General features: G+C 40.8%; 1 protein-coding gene across 2 annotated transcripts; it reads left to right on the top strand.

Annotated features, from left to right (window-relative positions):
• Window positions 1-313: 313 nt before the first annotated feature.
• On the top strand, window positions 314-21,983 carry LOC145766417 (rho guanine nucleotide exchange factor 26-like). 2 transcript variants are annotated; one of them, XM_082578125.1, is made up of 14 exons: window positions 314-542; window positions 2,279-2,408; window positions 3,432-3,534; window positions 3,973-4,097; window positions 4,995-5,155; window positions 14,089-14,247; window positions 15,311-15,440; window positions 15,649-15,732; window positions 16,749-16,832; window positions 17,403-17,557; window positions 17,927-18,035; window positions 18,136-18,255; window positions 18,971-19,024; window positions 19,407-21,983. In XM_082578125.1, exons 1-14 carry the CDS (start codon window positions 469-471, stop codon window positions 19,587-19,589), a joined length of 1,671 nt encoding a protein of 556 aa, XP_082434251.1. In that variant the 5' UTR covers window positions 314-468; the 3' UTR covers window positions 19,590-21,983. The 2 variants fall into 2 exon arrangements, with proteins under 2 accessions (XP_082434251.1, XP_082434252.1); XM_082578126.1 differs by having other exon boundaries at window positions 3,976-4,097.
• Window positions 21,984-23,459: the final 1,476 nt, after the last annotated feature.

Genomic DNA, 23,459 nt, shown 5'->3' on the forward strand with positions numbered 1-23,459 from the left:
TGCTGCTCATCCAACCACGACGCCAGCGCGAAAGTGACCCATTGTTTAATTTATTATGACGTGTTCGCGCATTTTCGCGTTAATCTTTAACTGGAAGCCGCAGAATACCAGACCTGAAGAAAAGATTACGCCAATTGCAAAGTTTTGCGCAGACGTTACATCAAGTAATGTTGTATTTGTAAAAAAGAGGAGCAACTTATAGCCAAGCAGTCAAAGCTATCAATCGCTTATTATTCGTTTGTTTGCAGTCAGCTTTAAACTGTTCCTTCTTATGTTTGACACAACAAAGGCAGGCAAGTTGATACACTGAAAAGTTTGGGTGTTCATCAGGAATATTATCAGTTCTAGCACTAGTTGCTGTTTCTAGTAGCTGTTGTTGTAGCGAATATAACATAACCTACTGATAGGTTAGCAGTAAAACCGTCAATGCGCAGTTAAGAAACAGGTGAACAGTTTCACGATGAAATAATGGAGCATTTCCACTTTGATGACGTACTAAATGATGGTTTTCCAAGCGGCTCCAAAACACAAGAAACGAACAAGTAAGTTGGGGGTGTGAATTGTGATACTTTTTCTGGATAAATCGAAAAAAATTGAAACAAACATAAATTTTCTATAACAGCCTTTGTCTCGACGACTTAGGTCACTTAGGTGATCTAATGAGGTAACCGCCCTGATAGCTTAGTTGTTTAGCGCGTGACTTCTGGAACGAAGAAGCTTCAAGATCAAGCGGCTCTGGTTCGACTCTCGGGGTGTGAGCTTGTGCAACGCACGTTAAGGACTGCTCTACATTCAGCGGCACCTAGTGAATGGAATAATTCCCCGGCAACAAGACTTCAAAAGTCGGAAACTTCACTCTGTCAAACTCGGTGACCGGCTCTGCGTCAGTGGTTCAAAGCCTCTACAAGTATGCGAAACTACCAGGATAGCAGTACCAAAGCAAATGGTGAGGTTTTTAATGGATCAGCGTTATGCGCAGCCATGCGGAACGTAAGTGGTTGGCGAAATATTTTAAGGTACCTTGAATGATGTATGTTGTTATTGAAGCAACAGATATCTACCCAGATATGGAAATCCGTCAATTTTACATTGATTCAACTATGTAAAAAGACTGATTTTGCTGTCTGGGAGACACGGATCTAAGAGTTTGGAAAGCATCTGCCATCGCACTTTTCTGTGTGAAAACATTCTTTACGCCAACAAAGGTTCTTGCTCAGGCGAATGTTTGTTAGTTGTCGCTTAACAATCGCTAAATCAAAGTTTTTGACCGACTATGTTTTGTTCAATGATATTTAATAAATGGTCTCATATTGGGCTTTTATTAAGCTCCAGTAATGTCACTTTTTAAAAGCACTCTCTTTATATTTCCCCATGACCATCATGCAAAGGTGAGATTTCTCTAGCAATTAACTTCAAATGGCTTTGGTTAGAATGAGAATTTCCACTTCTGATTCTAATGAGTAATAATTCTCTTCCATGAGAGGCGATCAGGGATTCATGGAGGCGATCAATCTATCAAATAGTTTAAGGGTGGTGGACCACTGTTAGTGTTTTCTTAATAACTTACTACGTCGGCTGTCGTGCTAGCAGGTTGTATGCTTTATCAACGTTTTGGAATCTCTTTATACATTCAAAATTGAAAGTACAATCATACAATAATACAGCACGGTACACAATTCAAAGTTAAGTATTTTGGTTCAATTCCAAATCCTTAATTTCTAAACAATCTTTTCAACATTGTCGGCTGCACAACCGAGTGATGAGAGCTCTGTTACGATGTTCAAATGGGCCCCGGTTCGATACCATTCGAGAGCATGCAGTTAAGTCTTTGATAGGAAACTTGAAGGCATGCATAAAGATGGACACGAAGACTGGCCTCATGTTCACTTAATTCAAACCTTCAACCACCGGGCGGTAGCCTAGCAACGACAAAAACATTATTTATTTTACAATTTTGGTAAAAAGGTAATTTTCTTGAACCATGAAGAAATAAAACCTAACAACCACGCGGCATTTAACATAATAACATGAAAATAAACTAAAAATTACAAACGTTTTCGCCATACTCATGTTAGCCCTTTTCAACTGCAGAACATCATCGTTGGATACTTGAAAAGGGCTAACATGAGTATGGCCGATAACGTTTGTAATTTTTAGTTTATTTTCATGTTGTTATGTTGAATGCCGTGTGGTGTTAGGTATTATTTGTCTATCTTTTTTTAAATATTGACTTGACTTTCAAAGCAGACATTTTTCAACTAAACATTTTGACTTGCAGTAGTTTGTCGTTGCCTTCCGGCCCTCCCATATCGAGAAAACTTCGCAGCAATTCGTACAGAAGAGCAATCTCAACCCCGCCTAAGGTGGTCGTCAGCCAATCACTGACGAGCGTACCAGAGCGTGACGAGGTAAACACAAGTCAAGTTTTTTGAAAAATTGTCGCTACACAAAGTGTTGATTGTCATGATTAAAACCATAGGTGTTGAGCAACTGAGTATACGCTTATATATATGATTCTATTTGAATAAGGCACTAATGATGCTCTACAGTTGTAGAGCGAAATGCATATGCCATAAATAGAACTCTGTTGATTCTCCATGCATTTTTAATAATAAACTACTGAATTGATACTTGATGGAGAATCGCTGGCCTGCTGCTTCTTAGTCAGGAGATCCCCTATCCTTAACCCTTTGAGGACCATTAATTTTCCCAAAAAAAAATATTTATGTAGAATTTGTTTGTTTACTCTTCATATGTCATATAAACAACACCTACGCAAAAAAAAAAATTAAAAAAGGATGTCTATCCTAAAATTAAGCATAGATATCCAATACGTTAGGGTATCAGCAGTGGCAAATTTTTTAAAGTTAACTGGGGGGTAATCGGCCTAATTTCATGGGACACATTATGTCCCAGCGGTCCTCAAAGGGTTTGGAACTCAAAAAATACAACTGAGTATATGCATCGGAGGGGGGTTCAGGGGTTGCTTTTGGACACGGGTCCGGCATAATTTCAGGGGCCCTGCGTTTTTATTACAAGTGTATTGATTTTGGACCGGAAAATCTCATTCGTACCTGGCCCAAAGTGTCCTCTCAACGGCCCTGTGCACCACTGGATAAATTCATTAACCTGAAAGTATGTAAACTGTAAAGGTTCATTTTTCATCAAGCGCTCACTAGTCATGTCGTTGTGTTGCTTGAAATACAAGTCTCACCATGACCAAATCTCACACAAGGAATCTGGTGTATGGTTTAATTTAAACAAAATAACGAACAAGGGAAAAATATATAATCGATTTGCGTTGTTCTGCATTATTTTTTGCCTTGATCGTTCGGAGACAAAAAGTTGTGTTTTGTAAACAATGGGCTTATAAATGCAGCCCGACTTTGATGAAATGTTTGGTTTCAATTTTTTCATTTTTTCCACTTCAGCTTTCCCTAAGTCCGTCTGACTTGCTCCATTATCAACAAATTACTGAAAATGGGATCGGGAATGATTCTTTGGATGACGAAGGCGATGACGTGATGTTGTCACGTGAGTAATGATGTCATTAGCAGCTACTTGTAAAATACGTTGTGTAGCCAAAGAATGCGCGGCGATGAAAGCCTTTTTATTTACCAGCGTTTCACCTGCTGACCTGCTGTTGCTTTGAGCAAAGTTTTGGGGAGCGCCAAACATGTTATTACTCGACATAGCTAGTTGATGCAAAATATGTAGAACTACCATGACCTGAGGCAACATTTGCTTTATAAGGCTTGTGAGAGTGGGCCGCGTTTGCTGGCGTTCGTGAAGCGTGTCTAGTGCCTACTGTTCCTTCGTTTGTCGTTGTCCATCAGAATTGCGACTTTTTCTTGGATGAAAATCTTTAAAACTCCACGCAAAGAGATCAGTTTAAAATAAAAAGAACTAAGTATTTAATGTCAACATGAACTGATGCACTCAAGACTCAAGTAATCATTCCTGACAATACAGCAGCGATGGGCAGCAGCGATTTGGAAAGAGGAGGCTCACTCAAGCACAGCTGGTTGCATCAGCCTCATGTACAAAATAGTTCCATTTTACAAAATATGAGTCAGAGGGAGAGGAAAAGACAAGAGGTTGGTTTATTCTTATGGCAACATTTTAGTGATGATGATAATCCTTATAACCTCATATTTCCGGAGTGATAGTGTGTTGTTTTGTGGTCTTATGTTGTCATAATGAAACTTAAGAATTCTTGTAAAGCTTTCACAGCATATCTCGACGACTTGCATGATGTAACAATATGTTACAAGATTTCAACAGTATGTTATGTCCAACGCCTTCATGAACGGTTTACGTTTGGTTTGGTGGTGATGAGTCGATTAGTTTCCCTATCCTTAGTCCTTACAATGGTTTGTTTGTTGTGAGTTGTGGCACTATATTGACTAAGGTAAATAAGTGATTGTCCGTTTTCAGTTATGTATTGTTGTAATGATCGTATTTACAATGTCCCTTCATCAATGCCACAACTTACTTCAATTGCTTTAGTTAAACAGATTGCATCCCATAAATTTTCAAGTCTTTGGCATACCCCGGCCTGGGACCGAACCCAGGTCCAAAAGAAACTGAAGGACAGGCACTTCTTGGTTTGGCACTTAGTTGGTTGGTTAATAGCTGAGGTGTGTGTTTAAATAATATTAATAATGTTATGGTTTTATTCATATCGCTCTACAACTTCCGTGGTCTTTTAGCGACAGGGATCATTTTTAATTTTATAACGGATTTGCGATGTCATCACATTATTACCCTACTTATTCTCATTGCGTAATGCATGAAAGAAGACATCGGTACCGTTTTCAAAGTCTTTGGTGTGACCCGACCTGGAATCGATCTGAGATCTACCAGCTCCAGAGCCCAAAGCAAAACCACCCCACCACTGAGCTGGTTGAGGTGTTTGAATGAAATTTGATTCGATTGATTCTTAAAAAAAATTAACAAACTGAAATTTATATGAAAACATTTTGTTTTTGCAGGCAATGTTCGAGTTGATTTCGTCAGAGTCGTCATATCTACGTAGTGTAACCGTATTGGTCAATTACTTCATGAAATCAGCTGAACTGCGATCGTGCATGTCCAAGACAGAGTTCCATCATTTATTCAGCAATGTCGAGGCTGTTAAGGCAACAAGCAAGAGGTACAGATATCAACTTCTTGTAACTACTCTTCTAAAGTTTAAACAATTCCTACTTTGTATTAATTCTACAAAAAGTGCTCAATGCCAAGTAAAAAAGCTAGCCAGAGCGAATTACATCAAATTCGGTTTCAAGTTACTAAAAACCTTTACAGGCTGTTTCACCCTTATTGGAATCATTGGTCACAGCGGTAAACCATAATCTCTTCGTGGGAAAATTTTAACATAAAGTTCCCGAATCCGTTCGTCTGTATATAATGACCGAAGAAACACACACTTGAACTTCTTTTCAAACAGTGTATTTCTGTAAAATTAGCCCGCGGCTATCGAAATGGGGATGCAATGCCTACACCTCTAAAACTGTCACTACGATACAGATTACTTGGATAAAAGACGGAGAATTTGTCCAGCTAGCAAGCACCAAATAAACCAGTTAAATGTGCGACCGACTTCCAACAAACAACTTCAAGAATGAATCAGAAAAATTTGTGATAACTCAAAGGCGACGCAACATTTCATGTTTAAACCGGTTTCAACAGGTTTGACACGAGTCTTACGGACGATGGTGCAATTTTGGCTCATGTTTTAGGAATTTCCATGACGTAATATTCAGTAGACCCGAACGGTTTCTACATGACGTTTGACCAGGCGAACAACCGTCTGGAACATAGCGGCCCCTAGTTATGACAGTCTGACATGGCATAACTAAAAAAGAATTGACGACAATTGTGAGCCAATGAATAAAAACACATGATACACAAATTGTTTGAATCACTCACGTTTAAGTTAATACGCAAATACAAAGGGCATGCAAAGAATGAACAGCAATAAGAATAAACACGACGATACATGAAATTGGTACCATAGGTAGTAGGTACACGCAAAAAATTATGCTATATACAATGATTGCGATAATAACCGACTGTTCTGGGCTCAGACAAGTGTCGGCCACCGCAGACAAAACCAGGCTCAAACCCTAACACTTAGGTGTTCTTTACGGGGGCGAGGCACGAAATATCCCTCAACACATAGTCTACTTTCACTTTTCCCGTACTCTCATCATAGTTGCAGACGGCAACTTTAGCTCTACGAACCACAGGCTTCCCTTTCCTAATTTGTGGAACTACCTCATGCACCCTCCCAAGTTGATACTTCCCACGTTTACCAATGTCCTGTAGAGAACCTACCACTACAAGTTGACCAGGCTCCAAATTCTCGGCCATTTTTAGCCATTTTTTCCGGCCCTGAAGACCTGGCAAGTAAAAATCGATCCATTTACTCCAAAACTGATGAGAAAGTGACAAATTGAACCGATAATCCCTTCTTAATTGGTCACGATCATGTGGTTGCCCAACAGCACAGTATGGGTCTAAGTATGGGGTCAAAAGTGAGGCAGGGGTGATGACAGTAAAATCCCTAGGGTCGTCACTCAAAGGTACCAAAGGGCGTTCGTTCACGATCCGAACGGCACTGCCTGTGTACGTAAGCAGTTCAATAAAATTGGGCTTACGAATTGAAGAGTCCAAAATGTGAAAAAATGCGATTTTAAATTGTTTAACCATTGCCTCCCAGGCGCCACCTTGCGCCGAAGCATCACTAAACCCATGCAATTGATATGAAACAATATCATCCGGACTGCACACACCAGAGTTTGCAAAATACCATCTCGGTAACGAAAAATCCTTAAGCAGGTCCAAAGAGCGAAGCCACGACTCCCACTCTTTAACAAAGCTATCAGGGACCTCGGTGTCCCAATCAAACTTGTCTATCGCCAATTGCTGAAGTATAAGGCGTGCTTTTAGAAAAAATGGCGCTCCAAAGCCTAGCGGATCAAAATTTTGTCCAAGCTGACTGAGCATACTTCGGCGCGTGTGTTTAGCTAAGGGCTTTAAGGAACATGCGATACGCATCTCGTCAGACTCGGTTTGCCACACACAACCCAATGTCTTCGCTGATGGCAAAGTCATATTTTCAGTCTGAAAGTCAATGTCACGAATCAAAGGTGAAAGCATCTCATTATCCAAATTTGACAAGACAATCATAGCCTCCTTGTTAGCACTCCACTTACCAAGTTTAAACCCACGGCTATCAAACAAAGCAATTGATTCATGAGTGATTTGCTGAGCTTCCTCTAAGCCAGGGGTCACCAAATGGCGGCCCGCGGGCCGCATGCGGCCCGCCACGCTGTATCGCTGCGGCCCGCGGAAGGTATCAGCGTTCAAGCATAACCAAAAATACTTTTTTTGAGGAGTTAAACAGCATGAAGGCAAAAAATACTTTCCGGGAAGCATATTTTCGCTTTGCATACGATTCCATTGACCGACCAATCAGATTGTAGTTCTAGGTAGGGATCGTTTAAAGTTATTCCAATGCGATATCCAGCCACACTGCCCCAGTGGTTGATTAAAACGTCTGTTTTCGAATTTCGAAAATGTCTGTGAGCATAGGATTGCTTATTTTAAGTTTGCCAATGTCGTGTAAACACTAGTGTGCGTTTGCCATGCTGACAAGCACCGCTTAGTTGCCATGCTGATAAGCACCGCAAGTGACAGTTGTCTAATAGTAATAACACTGGTCAACAACAACAACAAAATTTTTTTTTTTTCTTGCATGAGCTTTGAGAACTGATTTAGGGTAATTTTGGGGTGCTGAATTCGAATCTGAGCTCAGATTTCCTCCATCACATCACGTTTTTTGCAATCTACGTTGTATATTGATGAATTACATAAAAGTCGCTTATTCACTCACGAGTTTGACACCACTGGTAAAAGCGGCGGTCGAATACCCTTGTGGTAGAATTAGTGGTGCGATACTGACGAGCCCAGCCTCATGGGCGAAACACGGTGTCTATCGCTGTCAATTCTTGCTACAAATCGGCTGCCGAGAAAGATATTGTTGATTGGATGGTCTGAATGGCTAGCGTGGAAGCTACATCGTTATGGTTAGCGAATCGCAACTGCTCGCTGTACTAGTGAGTGCTCAGCCTTGTGCTGATAGCCGGGAAGAACGCCCCTTTCTTCAAAATAAATTCTATAACTTAAATCGGTAAAAATATCAATTTAAAAAAAGTTTTTGTATCTCAAAAACGTGATGTGATGAGCAAAAACTAACACCAGATTCGGATTCAGCGCCCCCAAATTACCCTAAATCCATTGAAAAACTCCATGCAAGAAAAGCTGTGTTGACCAGTGTAATCAAGGAAAGACGGTTTTATAGACTCTCACAAAAAGGATGAAAAACCAACTCATAGCTTTTTTAAAGGGAACACTGTTCATGAGTTACGATAGAAACGTTTTTTTTGGTGATTTCCACAAGCGTTTGTTTCATGGCGCCTGGTTTCTTTCTCCCTGTTATTGGAGCCTATTTTTCGCTGATATGTTTGCAGGTCATTATTATTGCCTGTATTGCAATGTGTCAAACATTTCCTTGTTTACTGAAACTGTTAATGGCAAGATATCTTTTGCGAAGCAAAATGACAACACTACTCTGCTTGGTGATGAATATTCTGATGAAACCGCTCGCCTCACTATAAGTGCGCAAAACAAGTGGCCTCGTTTATTAGGAATTGTTAAAAAAGTCAAAAGTGTTGTAAAAGGAGCTTGGCCTGGCAGTAGCGTTGTTCGACTAATTTTGTTGCTGTGGTATTCTAAGATAAATATTAACAACATGTAACGCTGGATACTGGGTACGAAATGCGTTCTTTTCTAGCATAAGAGTCGACCTACCTAAAATTTTATTAGTGCGGCCCGCCACAGCTCTCCTAAGTGACAAAGTGGCCCGCATGCAAAAAAGGTTGGTGACCCCTGCTCTAAGCTATCAGCCGAAAATATAAAATCATCCATGTACATATTATTTGCAATATTGCAGAGAGTCAATTCACCAGCACTGCTGGGATTCTGCTCGATCATTTTCTTTATAGCCAAGCAAGCGATATACGGGCTACTCTTTATTTCCCAAGGGTATACACAAAAACAAAATGGTACCATTCTACCATTTTCAAGGTCATCATCTTCAAACCACAATATACGAAACAAATCCCTTTGCGACTCAGGTAACTTTATTTGAAAGAAGCATTTAGTCACATCAGCCATGAGACCAAATCTACCAAGCCGAAATCTAGCCAAGACATCTACCAGAGGGTTTAACAAGTCAGGACCCGAAAACATTACATCATTAACACAAGTTCCTCGAAATTCAGACTTGCCATCGTAAACAATGCGCTTTTTTAATTGTGACGTAACAAAGTATGGTAAATACCATTCAAATGCCTTGACATTTCCTGCTTCACCAGTACGCTCAATATAGCCATTTGATTTAAGATCTTTCATGATGTCAGTAAGGAAATCACGAAGTTCAGGTTGTTTTAAAGCTTTCTTTCTTAAAGCAGCAGCTCTATCTGACGCCAACACAAAATTGTTAGGTAGATCAATATCTTCCTTCAACGGAACAGGTATCTCAAATCGACCATCTTTCAACTCAATATTCGGTTCAACAAGTTCTCTAGCCAACTTATCATTGCGAGACAATTCACAGGTTTCATTTTGCAACGTCAAATCCTGTATGACTTTATTCAGGTCTGCTATTTCCATATCACGAGACTCAATTTTACGCTGAAAGCCAGAGATGACATCCGACTCTGAAGACGTCTGCACTCTGCACACTTTAGCAACGCTTTCATCTAAGGGTGACTTACCACCACAAGCCAACCAACCGAGAGGAGTGAGCAAAGCATGTGGTTCACTACGATTTTCACCAACACGTTCTTCTTTTGCCCACATCAAATAAGCGTTGTCGTTGCCAATCAGTACATCTACAGTACTACAATCATTCAAATGAAACATATTCACGTCATGAAAATGACGGAAACCATTTAAATCTTGTTTATGCGGTAAAGTTTTAACATCATCAGCCCAAGCTGGGTTAACCACCGAAGTTATATCACAAAACAGTTCATCTGTCTCTAACGACTGGATGTTGAGTTTGACAAGGTCAGCCAGGTATCCATTTTAAACGACGCTTTATCGTACGGTTTAAGATCAAGTTCACACACCAAGTCACTCGAAACAAACGTCAACTGCGAACCAGGATCATGCTGACAATACACCAACTTCGATTTGCCAGTCATTGGATTCAAAACACGAGCAGCAGTAACGCGGTTAAAGGCTGCTTTAACATTTCCAATCTTAACATTACGCACAGGAACTCTGGCACGAGCATCATCTTTCCCAACCGAATCCAGAGAATCACGTGACGTCACATAAAAATCATGCAGAAGAAAATAGTGTTTCCTATCGTTGTTAGGCCCACACTTACGACAGTTATTTGCATGAACGCAATCCCTAACCATATGCTGGCGCAAACAATTCAAGCATTTGCCAGCGTTCACAATGACATCTCTCCGATCTTTAGGTGTCAAGCGCAAAAATTCTTTACAATTAGACAAAAAATGATATTCAACTTGACCACGTGACGAACAACAAATGCATGCCGGTAGGTTTTTACGTCTGGCTTCACCACCGCGCGGTGCGCCAACAACAGTCGAGTACTGTGAACTCCCTGACATCACATCATCGTGGGGTTTTACGGACGTCTGCCTAACCGGACATGAAGGCAATTTTCCTTTGCCAAACTTTTTAAATTGCTGCGACTCACCAGAATCGCCCATTAGCATAATGCTAAAATCAGTCGACTTACGCGTTTCCTCTCGTACAACAAAATCGAACAAACTCTGAAAAGTAGGCTCATTAGTGCCACCATACTGATCACCTAAAAAGTCAAGATAACGCTGCTTAGCGTCAAACGGGAGTCGCTTAGCCAAATCCAACACAAAACGTCCTTCCAATTTGTCACGCTGACCATAAGCTTGCGCGTAAAGCAAACACTGCGATAATTCATCTTTAAACTCTTTCAGATCACTGGAAGAGGTCGAAGTCAATTTGCTACCATAGCGATACTTTCTAATTTCCGGTTCTGCAAAAAGACCTCCACGAACCCCAAAACGCTGGGACAAGCGAGCTAACGACATTTCTATCCTGTCTTCCTCTGACAAGCCAGGGGTGTCAGAAACCAAATTAGCAATCGTTTGCGCAGCTGTTCTAACACAAGCTGCTTGTAACAAAGTCAAACAAGTCCCCTTAAAGGGCGAAGCTGCCATTAAGGCCGTAACACGATTTTTAAAGAAGATAAATGGCATATTATTACCATCGTAACCAATCAAGGCCGCCTTATCGAAAAACGTCCTACTATTTTGGTATTCAAAAAAGCAGTCCTGCTGTTGAGAACTCGATTTAGCGGGAGAAGACAAGCTATATCCCTTAAGGGGCTGAGTGGGCTCAGTCACGTGCACAGCCCGATCACGATCCTCACACACGTTAAAATCAGGAGACGCGATACGCCTCTCACAACCACTCAAATTACGTGTAGCTGGGCGACCAAAACCTAGCGGCGCAGAAAACTGTGAAGGGGGCAAAGCATTACTACTAATGGCGGCCCCGTGACCTGTACGCTCTGGGGGAGGAGTTCGGTTGTAATTCGCAGACCTTGGCTCTACAGCATTCGGAAGACCCTTAGCCGCGGCCCCGAGACCTCCTGAAACAGCTGGAAAACGTGTGGATTGCCCTGGTCCACTCACAGGTTGAACGGGCGTTTGGAAAAGGTTATGTAAATTAAACTGCGATTGATGTTCATTTCTGGAATGCCTAGAAGAGCCCTTCTTAGAGCTACGCCGAGAGCCCACCTCTGATCGATATTCAGCTAAAACTACCTCTTTACGTTGTTCAGCCCTCAACTGAGCGTCTTTGAGTGCGGCCTCAGCAGCTCTCGCAGCGGCCTCAGCTGCTCTCGCTTCGGCCTCAGCTCGAATGGCCTCAGCTCTCGCGGCAGCCTCAGCAGCTCTCGCTTCGGCCTCAGCTCTCGCGGCAGCCTCAGCAGCTCTCGCTTCGGCCTCAGCTTGTATCTGGAGCTCCTCTCGTCTTAGCTGCAGGTTAATTTGTGCCACTATCCGAGACGAAGTCCTAGACATCTTAGTGCTTACATTTGAGGCGCTATCCTCAGGATGTATGTCAGCATCCAACATATCTGAGAACTCACTTTCTTTTTGTTCAAAGTTATTTTTTAACGAGTTAAATTCGGGGTCTACCCTATCACGAAGTTCTGCCAAGATCGCAGAGTTAAAGATTTTAGTCAAAAGAGCATGGAAATGCCGTAATTCCTCTTCTAAAGTAGATAACTTAGATCTAAAAATTAACAGTTCCTGCTTATCACTCAAAGAACCTAGGGCTACAGAAAGTTTCCCAATTTGAGTCAAAATATCCCGTCTAAGATGCCGGGCCTCTCGAACTGACTTAGCCTCATCGTTAATGGGTCCCTCCCCAGAATGGCCTGCCCGACCGCAAAGAACATCATCAGGCTTAAACTCAGTCGAGTCTACGGCGGTCGAGTCCTTGTCGCCACCGAGTGTAGACATATTAAATGTTGGGGCTAAATTTAACAATTAAAAAAATTAAGTTACACAAACACACAAAATTATTAGGCTACAGTAGTTATAAAAAACTTAACTGCAAAGACCGTAAAAATACAAAAAAGAATTTAAATGCACGATACCGTAGCTGTACGAGTATGAAGTCCTAAAGTCCACAAAACTTGCTTGGATTCTTCCACTTGAATCTACAAGCACAGATGGATTGTCTTTTAATCTTCTTTCTTGCCAATGAATGTCAAAGTTATTTTTCTTCAGTACCAAACTGAGAAGAAATGTCTTTACTTTTCTTTGCTTCTGTAAGAGTGTAGACTACCAACCAACAAATCTTCTTTTATTATTTCTTGTACTTCTAATTAGTTCTTCTGCACTAGCTGACAACAAACACGTCGTTTATTTTTATGCCTTCAAGTGCTTCTTGGCCTACCAGCTAACAAAAATCGTCGTTTATTTTTCTTGCTTTAATTTCTTCTTGACCTACCAACTGACAAGAACTCGTCTTTTATTTTTTTTTGTTTTAATTTCTTCTTGACCTACCAACTGACAAGAATCGTCTTTTATTTTTTATGGTCACAGCGGTAAACCATAATCTCTTCGTGGGAAAATTTTAACATAAAGTTCCCGAATCCGTTCGTCTGTATATAATGACCGAAGAAACACACACTTGAACTTCTTTTCAAACAGTGTATTTCTGTAAAATTAGCCCGCGGCTATCGAAATGGGGATGCAATGCCTACACCTCTAAAACTGTCACTACGATACAGATTACTTGGATAAAAGACGGAGAATTTGTCCAGCTAGCAAGCACCAAATAAACCAGTTAAATGTGCGACCGACTTCCAACAAACAACTTCAAGAATGAATCAGAAAAATTTGTGATAACTCAAAGGCGACGCAACATTTCATGTTTAAACCGGTTTCAACAGGTTTGACACGAGTCTTACGGACGATGGTGCAATTTTGGCTCATGTTTTAGGAATTTTCATGACGTAATATTCAGTAGACCCGAACGGTTTCTACATGACGTTTGACCAGGCGAACAACCGTCTGGAACAATCATCAGAAGGTGCTTATTCAAGCGGTGCCACTGATGCAGTTCGCCTCGTTAGTTCAGTGGTTACCCGCCCGGCTTAAGATCACGCGGCGCTGGTTCGACTCTCGGGGTGTGCGCTTGAGCAACGCATTTCAGGACTGCTTTCCATTCAGCGGCACCTAGTGAATGGAATAATTCCCCGGCAACAACACTTCAACAATCGGAAAACTTCACTCTGTCAATCTCGGTAACCGGCCCTGCGTCAAGAGCCTCTACAAGTATGCGAAACTACCAGAACTAACTTATCAAGGCTTTGTCAGTCCGAGGATAAACATTCATAAACCAAACCAGTTTTTTGTCGAGTACAACTTGGTCCATAGTTACACCGCTGTATCATTTCATCATTGCTGTATTTGCATTGATTAGATTTTTCTCCGCTCTGGAACGCCGCAGGAAAGCGTCATCCATCCTTATCGATGATGTATGTGATATCGTGTGCGACTACGTCACTTCGGGGACCTTTGAACCTTATATCACGTACTGCTCCAACGAAACATATCAGCAAAAGGCGTTGCAAAAGCTAATGTAAATATTTACTACTAACAAACATGTTTAACTTGTTTGAATTTTGCGTGGTGAGATAGGCCAAAGGTGGGTACATAACAGTGACAGAAATGTAGCTTTGAATGATTTTACAAGCGGAAGTCAACTTGCAACCAGGGATGAAGGAACCATTTTAAAAGTAGGTGGGCCCAGACGCGCAGCAGTCAAAGTCAATCCAACAAAAAATTACAAAATTGTTGAATTGCTTTATAGCGCTGTACAAAATGTGGCGATGTACAGTGTACACACAAATAAAAAGGCAACAATACACATTACTGTCAATACACACACAGCTATAATACCACCTGGGAATAATAATATGCAGCATTATACAGATAGATAGAGAGCATAGAGAATAATTATATTGATTGATACATTGCTCCACCAGTCACACGCAACCACACCCAAACGTGCTGCACATCAATAGTGGACTCAACAGAAAAGTTTGGGATTTCATCATAGAGCTGTCAAAGATAATGAAACTACTGTGTATCAAATGAGTGAAGACCTTTATTTGGAACTTCCTCTCTAATTTGCCGTTTCGCTACCTTTTCAAAGAAATTTGGCTTTCAAAAGTGGGTGGGCCAGGCCCATCCAGACATTAAAGTAGGTGGGCCCAGGCTCACGAGGCCCACATGGTTCCTCCATCCCTGCTCATGCATTCTAACACAATGCAAAACCAGTATTTGTTGCATTTTTACCACTAAATTTGGCTGAAAATTTTGAAAGATCTGAATGAGGTTGAATTGGAGAAGGAGGCCAGATGTGGTCTTCGATAACTAGTCCAGATGTTCGAATCCTTGGGCTTCTGCTTCTGGTTACTTTGCATAGGTCTAACACAGATCTAGTTTTATACTCACTGCAACAACACATTACACATGAATACATTTTTTGTGTGAAAAAAATATCATGGTGAATCCAATGGAAAACTTCTTGGTTTCCTTGAAATTGCTTGTTTTAAATGGTTGTTGACAAATAAAATTCTGAATGACATTTACTGTTCTACATGTGTTAGTGTAACACTTGAGCTCTGAATGTTTTTCAGGGTCGAAAACCTTGATTTTTCAAGAATTCTTCGGACGCTAGAAAGCGGTAAAGAGTGCAGCAGTCTTCCATTACATTCGTTCCTCCTCCTTCCGATGCAAAGAATTACAAGGCTCCCCCTCTTGATTGATGTTAGTTTGTTCTTCAAAGAAGTCATACAATAGCTGAAGAATTCAATCTTCCGACATACGTTTCGTCGCAGAATATTATTACATCACTGTTAAGATACTAATTTCATTTAAAAGTAAATTATCAGCATATCATTTTTTCTTATCATATTTTTAGAACTTTATTAAATCTTTCCATCGTTTTGCTATGTTCGCATTTTAATTATTTCAGACAATCAGGCAGCGCTGTGACGTCACAATGCCACAATACCGCGTCGCATCTCGAGCTCTCTCTGAAACAACCAAGTTAGTCAAGGTGAGAACGGTTGGAGGGTTTGAGATGCTGTTATTTTTCGTTGAAAAAGATGTATAAATTCTTCTTACTTTGCTGCATGCTTTTCTGCTTTATCGACTGCATGGCCGAGAGGTGATAGCTCTGGTACGACACTCGGAAGGGCGCCAGTTCGACACCGCTCAAGAGCATGCGACTGTGTTTTTGGCAAGACACTTCAAGGCATGCCAGAAGGTGGACACAAAGATTGACTTTCTTGTCTTTACCTATACGTAACCTAAACTTTCAACAATCAGGGATAAGCCTGGGCCCTGGATGCGACAAGATTCTTTTCGATAAAAATATCATTGCAAAAAGATGCTTCGAACTGGTCAAGGTGATGTCAGGGTGATGTGATGTCAGGGTGATGCAATGTCACGCTATAGTGATGTCTTTTAAAGACGCATCAAACTTGCTGAACCTTAAGCTTTTTAAAAGTGATTATTAATGCATAAAAGTTTTAACTTTTTGCAAGTTTTCTTTTAATTAATATGAACCGCGTTACAACTTACCACAAACCCCAGGTTGAGAATCATTACTTTAAAGTCTTAAAGTCAGCTGTAGTGATTTCTCTCATGATTATGAACAGTACTCTGCTTTAGAGAGAAATGTCTACGCCCCTTCTTAGGACTATGAGCTACTGAACTGAATTGTAGTGACTGAGAAAACTTTTGTATTGGTACAGAATAGTATAAGTGCAATTAGTATCAGTTTTCCTTTAGTTTTCATTCACTGAATCAATTTTTTTTTATTTCACTTAACGGTACTTTGTCAACACAATGGCTATTCTTCTTCTTCTTCGCCACCACATAGGTCGAGGGGTTTTGCCTTTTTACCACCCTTGGGCAGTGGCGGAGTCTCGGTCTATGGTAGATGACAACACAATGAGATTCCATAAAACCAATAGACAACTATTTTCAAGTCTGAACTGCTGTTCATCCATGTTAATTTATGTATTTTTTACTTTTATCTTCATCTGTATTTTGTTTCCACCCTCATAGGTTTGCAATGAGCGCGCGAAGGCGATGGAACGAATGGAGGAGATGATTCAGCTTCAACAACAACTCGAGTTTAAATCTTCGCGGGTTAGTTTTGTCAGCAATTTTTCAATAATTTAAACTTTTAACGTTTCCAAGCACGCAGTTTTGAGCCATTAGTCCAAATAGTACAATAATCACATAGTACAATAATCACATAATACAACTATACGATGATTGTGGAAGATGTTCTGAATGCAGGAGATGAGTGATGCAGTAGACGTTGATGTCTTTCAAACTCTATTCCAGTTTCTAGACAGATTTGTTCTTTCAGTAACCATGCAAGTCATGGCTAACCATGTAGCAAAGCCATGATTTAAGTCCATCGATAACACATCAATCACATTTGCATTAATCTAACTGCAGACTGAAAATTGAAGACCTGAGTTGAAGAACAGCTTAACTCCAAAAAAAGAGATTGGGGATAGAGCAAGTTAAAGTTCTTTTAATCTTGTTTAACCTTTTATCTCTCTGTAAACACCAGCGTGTGTTATAGCAATATTAAGCCGTTTTATTTTAAATCAATTTTGTGAGGGGACAGGAATTGACCATCATGCAACATATATTTGTGATAATTTAGTTTCCACAAAATGTGACTTTAACTAAAATCTGTTGCAGTCTTTTGCTCTCGTGTCTTCCTCCCGGTATCTTTTGAAGCAAGGTCCCATTGTTCGTGTCGTCGAAGAAGTCGTGATCGGTTTCCGCCGCGTTACCAGACAGGAGATGTATTTCTTTTTATTCAACGATGTTCTACTCATTGCAAAAAAGAAAGGGTTAGTAGCTATTGGGTAGCTTAAAGATTATTTTTAAGTTAAACGAAATTGAAAGTGGACCACTAGCTACAGTTTTACAGTTATAATACCCAGCGTTGTATCCAATACAGATATGCGTTGCTTTCAAGTGCAAGGCAGGCAGTTTCAGCGCAACTGAGTACATCATCACTATAATGAATCATTCTCTCAATGGCGTGAAAAGAGCGAGAACAAAATATAGTGCAAGGTTTGAAAGTTTATGACGGAAGCATTGTGGCGTGCCAATCAACAAAACGCCATTGTCCCGTTCATTGTTGTTGTTTATTTTTGATCTGTTTTGCTTGTGACATCATAATACAATCAATAGTAATATACATTTTAAACCCGCAGGCCTGAAAGTTATGTCGTCACTGATTACTGCTACAAAAATCGACTACGCGCACGTGACACCACCGACGATGACGTATGTACGTTCTTCCTCACTTTAGAAAGCAACCAGGTGAGACGTTTGCGGTTTTTTTGTTTTTTTAATGTTATTTTAATTGTCCATGTATTGTATATTATAAGATTGAAAACTAAACTGTTTTGATTAATTGCAGGATAAACAAGAAATCGAGCTGAGACTGGAAGCGGACAAGCCAAATCAGAAAGCTCGCTGGATGATGGCGATGAAGAGCGCTTCAAAATTCAAAGCTAAAATCAGCAGGGAGACCATGCAGGTATAGGCGTATAGCTGTAGCCTATAATCCAAACATGAATTAACTTTTGTTTGCGTCTGTTGTTACAACTGACAGTCTCACAAATACAATGGAAATACGTGGAGAGACAATAAAATTGTCTCTGATATTTTTAAAATTTGTAACTTTTCACTTTAGTTACACCGCTGACCATATGTTTTTCTTTATTGTCCTATTTATTTATAGGTGTTATCTCAACTAACGTTGAGACTGTTCTAGGCTAATTTTCTGTGTTGTATAACACCTACCTGTATATTAGGACAGCTACTACTTTAACATTACAAGTAACATAAATTAGCACCACTTAGTCTGACCACATCTTTTCAACTTAGTTTTGCCGATTAAGCAGACGGTCTTAATAAATAGGAAAAATCGTGGTCCACTGAAAACTGAATTGGCACAAATGAATAGCGGTCCAGTCATGCAGGTGATATAAGCACACATGGACAAATTAATCTTAAGTAGACGGAAAAGCAAGGAAGCTAATCTTTGTGCTAAGCTTCAGGCATGGGTTTACCTGTCCTGCCAAAGGCACATCTGCATGTTCTTGAGCGGTGTCGAACCGATGCTATTTTGAACGTCGTGCCAAGGTTCTTACCCCCGGCTATGCAAGCTGACTTATTTGTTGTTGCAGTGCACAAATACTTCTCAAAAAAACACTTGTAGGAAATCGTGTTAATCGAATTATTATTTTCAGGTTCAAATAGTCCGATCACTGCGAACCGTAGAACCGGATATGACGTCTCTAAAGGTAAGCGTGCATGTGCAATGCTGAATGATTTGTCTACGCTTTCATTTGAACTACATTTTATATTAAAGGTTTTAGTTTTTGTGAACAACGTAGAAAAGATAGAAATAACACAACTTACCTACAGTTACAAAGATGTTTTAGGCATCAGCAAGGTCTGGTGAAAATTCGAGCCAGGGTGGATACAGTAAGTAGCCTTAGGGTGGGGAGAGGTCGATATTGATCTACATTTATCTGACCTTGCAACTATACCGAAAATAAAGATAAGCTACCTTTTTGTGCTTTAAGGGGGACGAACTCCCAATTGCCCCCTGAATCCGGCCCGAGTGTAGTAATGTGCTGGTGTAGGCTAAGTTTCTAGACTGGTTGTTTATTCTTGTTGTAGGTTATGGACGTGTACATTGTGCTAAGTACGACACCTGACGGTTGGATTTTTGGAGAGAGAATATCGGATGGATATCGCGCTTGGTTCCCCTCAACACACGTAAAAGAAATTTTAAGCGAAAGAACTCGAGAAAGAAATTTGCAAAGACGCAGCCGCTTAATGGGCGAGCAAACTATAGTGTAGCTTTGTGAATGTATTAAATCACTGACGCGATCCCTCCCGTACATCTTCCCTTGGGGCGTACTTAAAGTGGCGATAAAAGGGGGGAGGGGAGGGAGCATGAATAGCACGAGTGCATGTTAGTCATCACAATCCATTTGTCCTTCTAGGTGAGTCCTGGCTTTTATCTCTTCTTGCAGAAGTTTTCTAATTTTCACAGTAGCCTACCTTTGCCACGCTTTTAAGTTATGATTTAGATTCCCTTACTACTGTATGCTCTATCGAAAGGGGTTTTGTTACCACCTCTAGCTATCTCTTCTTGGGCTCAATTTTCCCCTCTGAACAGAAACATATTAAGGCTTTTTGTTGTTAAATAAGAAGCAAAAAGATTTCAGGTTATTTTCGTTCAATATGGAGACTTGGATACACAGCAGTCAAAACAAAAGGGGCGACTAAACCACAAAAAGGTCACAACAAAAAGGGTGACCAAACCAATAAATAAAAAAGGCGACAAAATCAAAATGATTCAAGACATCCAACCGAATTACCATCGCTAGCCTGAATGTAGGTTGGAACCAAAAAAGAAAAGTAGCATTATTTCTGAACGTACCCCATCAAGCTTTATAGCAATGAGGTTATGCTATTGTTGCAATACAGAACCTAGCCCAGTGGTAGTAGCATTGACAGGGAGTGTTCAGGGGGTACTTTTGGACGAGGGGTTGCTTTTGGACCAGGACCTAGGATGATTTTAGCGACCCGTAACCGTTTCAAGGGGTCCTGGAACTAAAAAACCACTTCGTATTTTTTGGATAAATAACTTCTTTCTTAAAAGTGAGTTCATTTAGGACCCTAGGATCTCACTGGTACCGGACCCAAATAATCCTCCCAACACCCCTTCTAGCCTATATTTTGCTGTTGTTAGGCTGCTCATATACATACCAGACACAAGGTGGTGACATAAAGTACCGGTAGGCTACCATCAATTCTCATGACTCTATGCAATAGTTTCTCACTTTTATTTAATTTTTGAGCAGAAACTTTTCAATTAGGAACTTTCAACAGGGAGAGTCCGTAGGATTTCTGACTTGTTCTTTATATGTTATTGCTATCGGTTGTGTACGAAGATAGTGTACTGCTTGTAAGGCGGGTCAAAGACGTGCACACTTCCTTTATTTCATTTTTACTTAAAACATTTTTGTGTATGTGTTGCTGTTTAACGTTGCGCAGTTGAAAAACCCTTTTTTTGTTGCAATATTGCATCACCCTTAGGTGGTGATGAGAGTTCAAATACTTTGACAATGTTTTTTAATCTAAACCTAGCTTTTTGCTGATGTGGTTTTCAATAAGGCCTGCACTTGAGATTTTATGGCAAAAGGTTTCATTTTGTTTTTAAGTAGGCTATTACTAAAACACGCTTGCATTTATGTGTTCAAGAAGTAAGTTATTGTAAAAGTACTGAAAATTTATTATTTTACCGAAATACCAAGCTTTGTTAGTATTTTGGTTTGGTTGGTTTTTGAATCTTTATCCTCGGACGGACAAAGCCTTGATAGGTTATTCCTGGTAGTTTTGCATACTTGTAGGGGCTCTTGAGTCTTGACGCAGGGCCGGTTACTGAGATTGACAGAGTGAAGTTTTCCGATTGCTGAAGTCTTGTTGCCTGGAACCTTTATCCGACATGACCCCTGCCCTACATATCTGGGAGTGACCTTGGATCGACAACTCACGTATAAAAAACACTGTGACTCAGTTCGTGCCAAAGCATCAGCAAGAAACAACCTTCTCAGATGTCTAGTTGTGTCGACTTGGGGATCCAAAACCCCAAAACTGCGCACTAGTGCCCTAGCGCTTGTGTACAGTGCTGCCGAATATGCTTCTCCAGTCTGGTGCCGCGCAGCACACACGCAGGAAAAGTGGATATCGCCCTTAAAGGGGTACTAAAGGAAAAACTTGACTTGGCGATTTTCCACGTTCTTTGTGTTTAACTTGCTACCATAAAACGATTTTCAATAAAATTTTGCCCCATTGCGGTCTGATTAGCATTCCGCGCGTACTTTTGTCAGAGCTTTCAAAACCAGAATGGGCCCGAGCAGCGAAGCGTGCGACTGTACAGTCTACGTAATAAAAGACGAGCAATCAGCTAATCACGCAACAGTTGTTACTGCCGGCGATTTAACTGTAAGCTAATGTATGTATGTACATCAAAACATCAGATTTCAACGTCAAAACATCAGACAGTTTGCTCAAAACCTCAGATCTGATGTTAAAACATCAGATGTTGTAACGTGGCTTTTGTTATTGCTGTCTTTTGTGACGTATTCTCGAGATGTGTTTGCATTTTTTGATCATTTTGAAAATAAATGAAACATTGGACTTTGGGCCTTGCAGTGCCATTGAAAATAAATTTTTTTCGGTAATTTTTTTTGAAATGTATTCTTGAATGTTCAGTTTACGCATTTTAATGCTTAATTCCCGTTTGAAAATTTCATTTAGTATGCCTTTAACGACACCATGCGCATAATCACTGGATGCCTGCGTCCAACTCCCACAGACTTACTACCACTGCTTTCAGGCATCGCCCCACCAAAACTACGCAGAGAGAATTCCACCATACGACTCGCATTAAGGGCAGAGATCAATGATCGCCATCTCCTCCACAATGTAGTCCTTGACGCACAACAGCTCACACGTCAACGTCTGCCTTCCAGGCACCCCTTTTCTCGACACGTTGTGGCGCTTCATGAAGGTCACTTCGACCTGATGAAGTCATGGAGAGACCGCTGGGAAACCATCTCACGGCCCAACCAGTTCCACGTCACACCAGACACTACGGTACCACCTGGCTCAGACCTTGCCAGGTGGTTGGCTACCGAATGGGTGATTCTGAATCGCCTCCGTACTGGTGTTGGTCGCTTCAAGCACAATATGTTTACCTGAGGATTGTGCGACTCACCAGCCTGTGTTTGTGGTGACTGTCAAACAGCACAGCACATCATTAATCACTGTCCACATGTTTTGACCTGCAAAACATGTGGATCTCATAGACCCTGATATGAAGACATTACTCTGGTTGCAACAATTGGGAGATGTTGCCTGAATTGCTGCCTCATAAGCAAGAAGAAGTTGCCTGGAATTATTCTATTCACTAGGTGTCGCTGAATAGAGAGCAGTCCTGAAATGCGTTGCTCAAGCGCACACCCTGAGAGTCGAACCAGCGCCGCGTGATCTTGAGCCGGGCGTGTAACCACTGAGCTAACGGGGCGGAATTTTGGTTTAGTGTGTTCTCAGCATATCACAGCCAGGCAGATGTAGCCTGCGATGAGCTTCTGAAATGTGCCTACTGTGTCCTCCTGAGATGTGCCTTCCGTGTCCTTCTGACATGTGCCCTCAGAAGCGTTGACAGTGGTAATCCAGGGGATGCCTTTGGACTCGGGTCTGGGTTGATTTTAGAGGCTTGTAACGTTTCTAAGAGTCCCGGGAATTTTAAGAAACCACCGCGTCTTATTTAGAATAGTGCGTTTTTTTAAAAGTGTCTTAATTAGAGTTCCGAGAATCTCTTCGATAGTGGGCGCAAATTATCCACTCAACGGCCTTGTATGCTGTAGCTTGGCAGAGCATGGCAAAGGTGTCCAGTTCTTAATTGTTATAATATATATAGGCCTATACGATACAAATAAATAATAATTAGCTTTGATGTTTATTGGCTGCTGCGAAAAAAGATGTGCAATAAATCAAAACACGATGTACAGTAAAAATGTGAAAGGATCACATTCAAGCAAAATAAAATGATAATAGAATAGCACCAAAGCAACGGGAGGCTGCGAAGTGACCGTTTAAGGTCTTCAAGTCAAGCAGCCAACCCTCTGTTCATCAATGAAAATTCTAATTGGATAA

Source organism: Aplidium turbinatum, chromosome 3 (genome assembly GCF_918807975.1).
Source record: "Aplidium turbinatum chromosome 3, kaAplTurb1.1, whole genome shotgun sequence".
NCBI lineage: Eukaryota > Metazoa > Chordata > Ascidiacea > Aplousobranchia > Polyclinidae > Aplidium > Aplidium turbinatum.

Excerpts from the sequence above, each read along its gene's own strand:
- LOC145766417 (XM_082578125.1), top strand. The coding sequence starts at position 469 with ATGGAGCATTTCCACTTTGATGACGTACTAAATGATGGTTTTCCAAGC. Across the intron at positions 16,833-17,402 it reads TCGAGTTTAAATCTTCGCGG|TCTTTTGCTCTCGTGTCTTC; the intron begins GTTAGTTTTGTC and ends AATCTGTTGCAG. Across the intron at positions 18,256-18,970 it reads TCAGCAGGGAGACCATGCAG|GTTCAAATAGTCCGATCACT; the intron begins GTATAGGCGTAT and ends TATTATTTTCAG.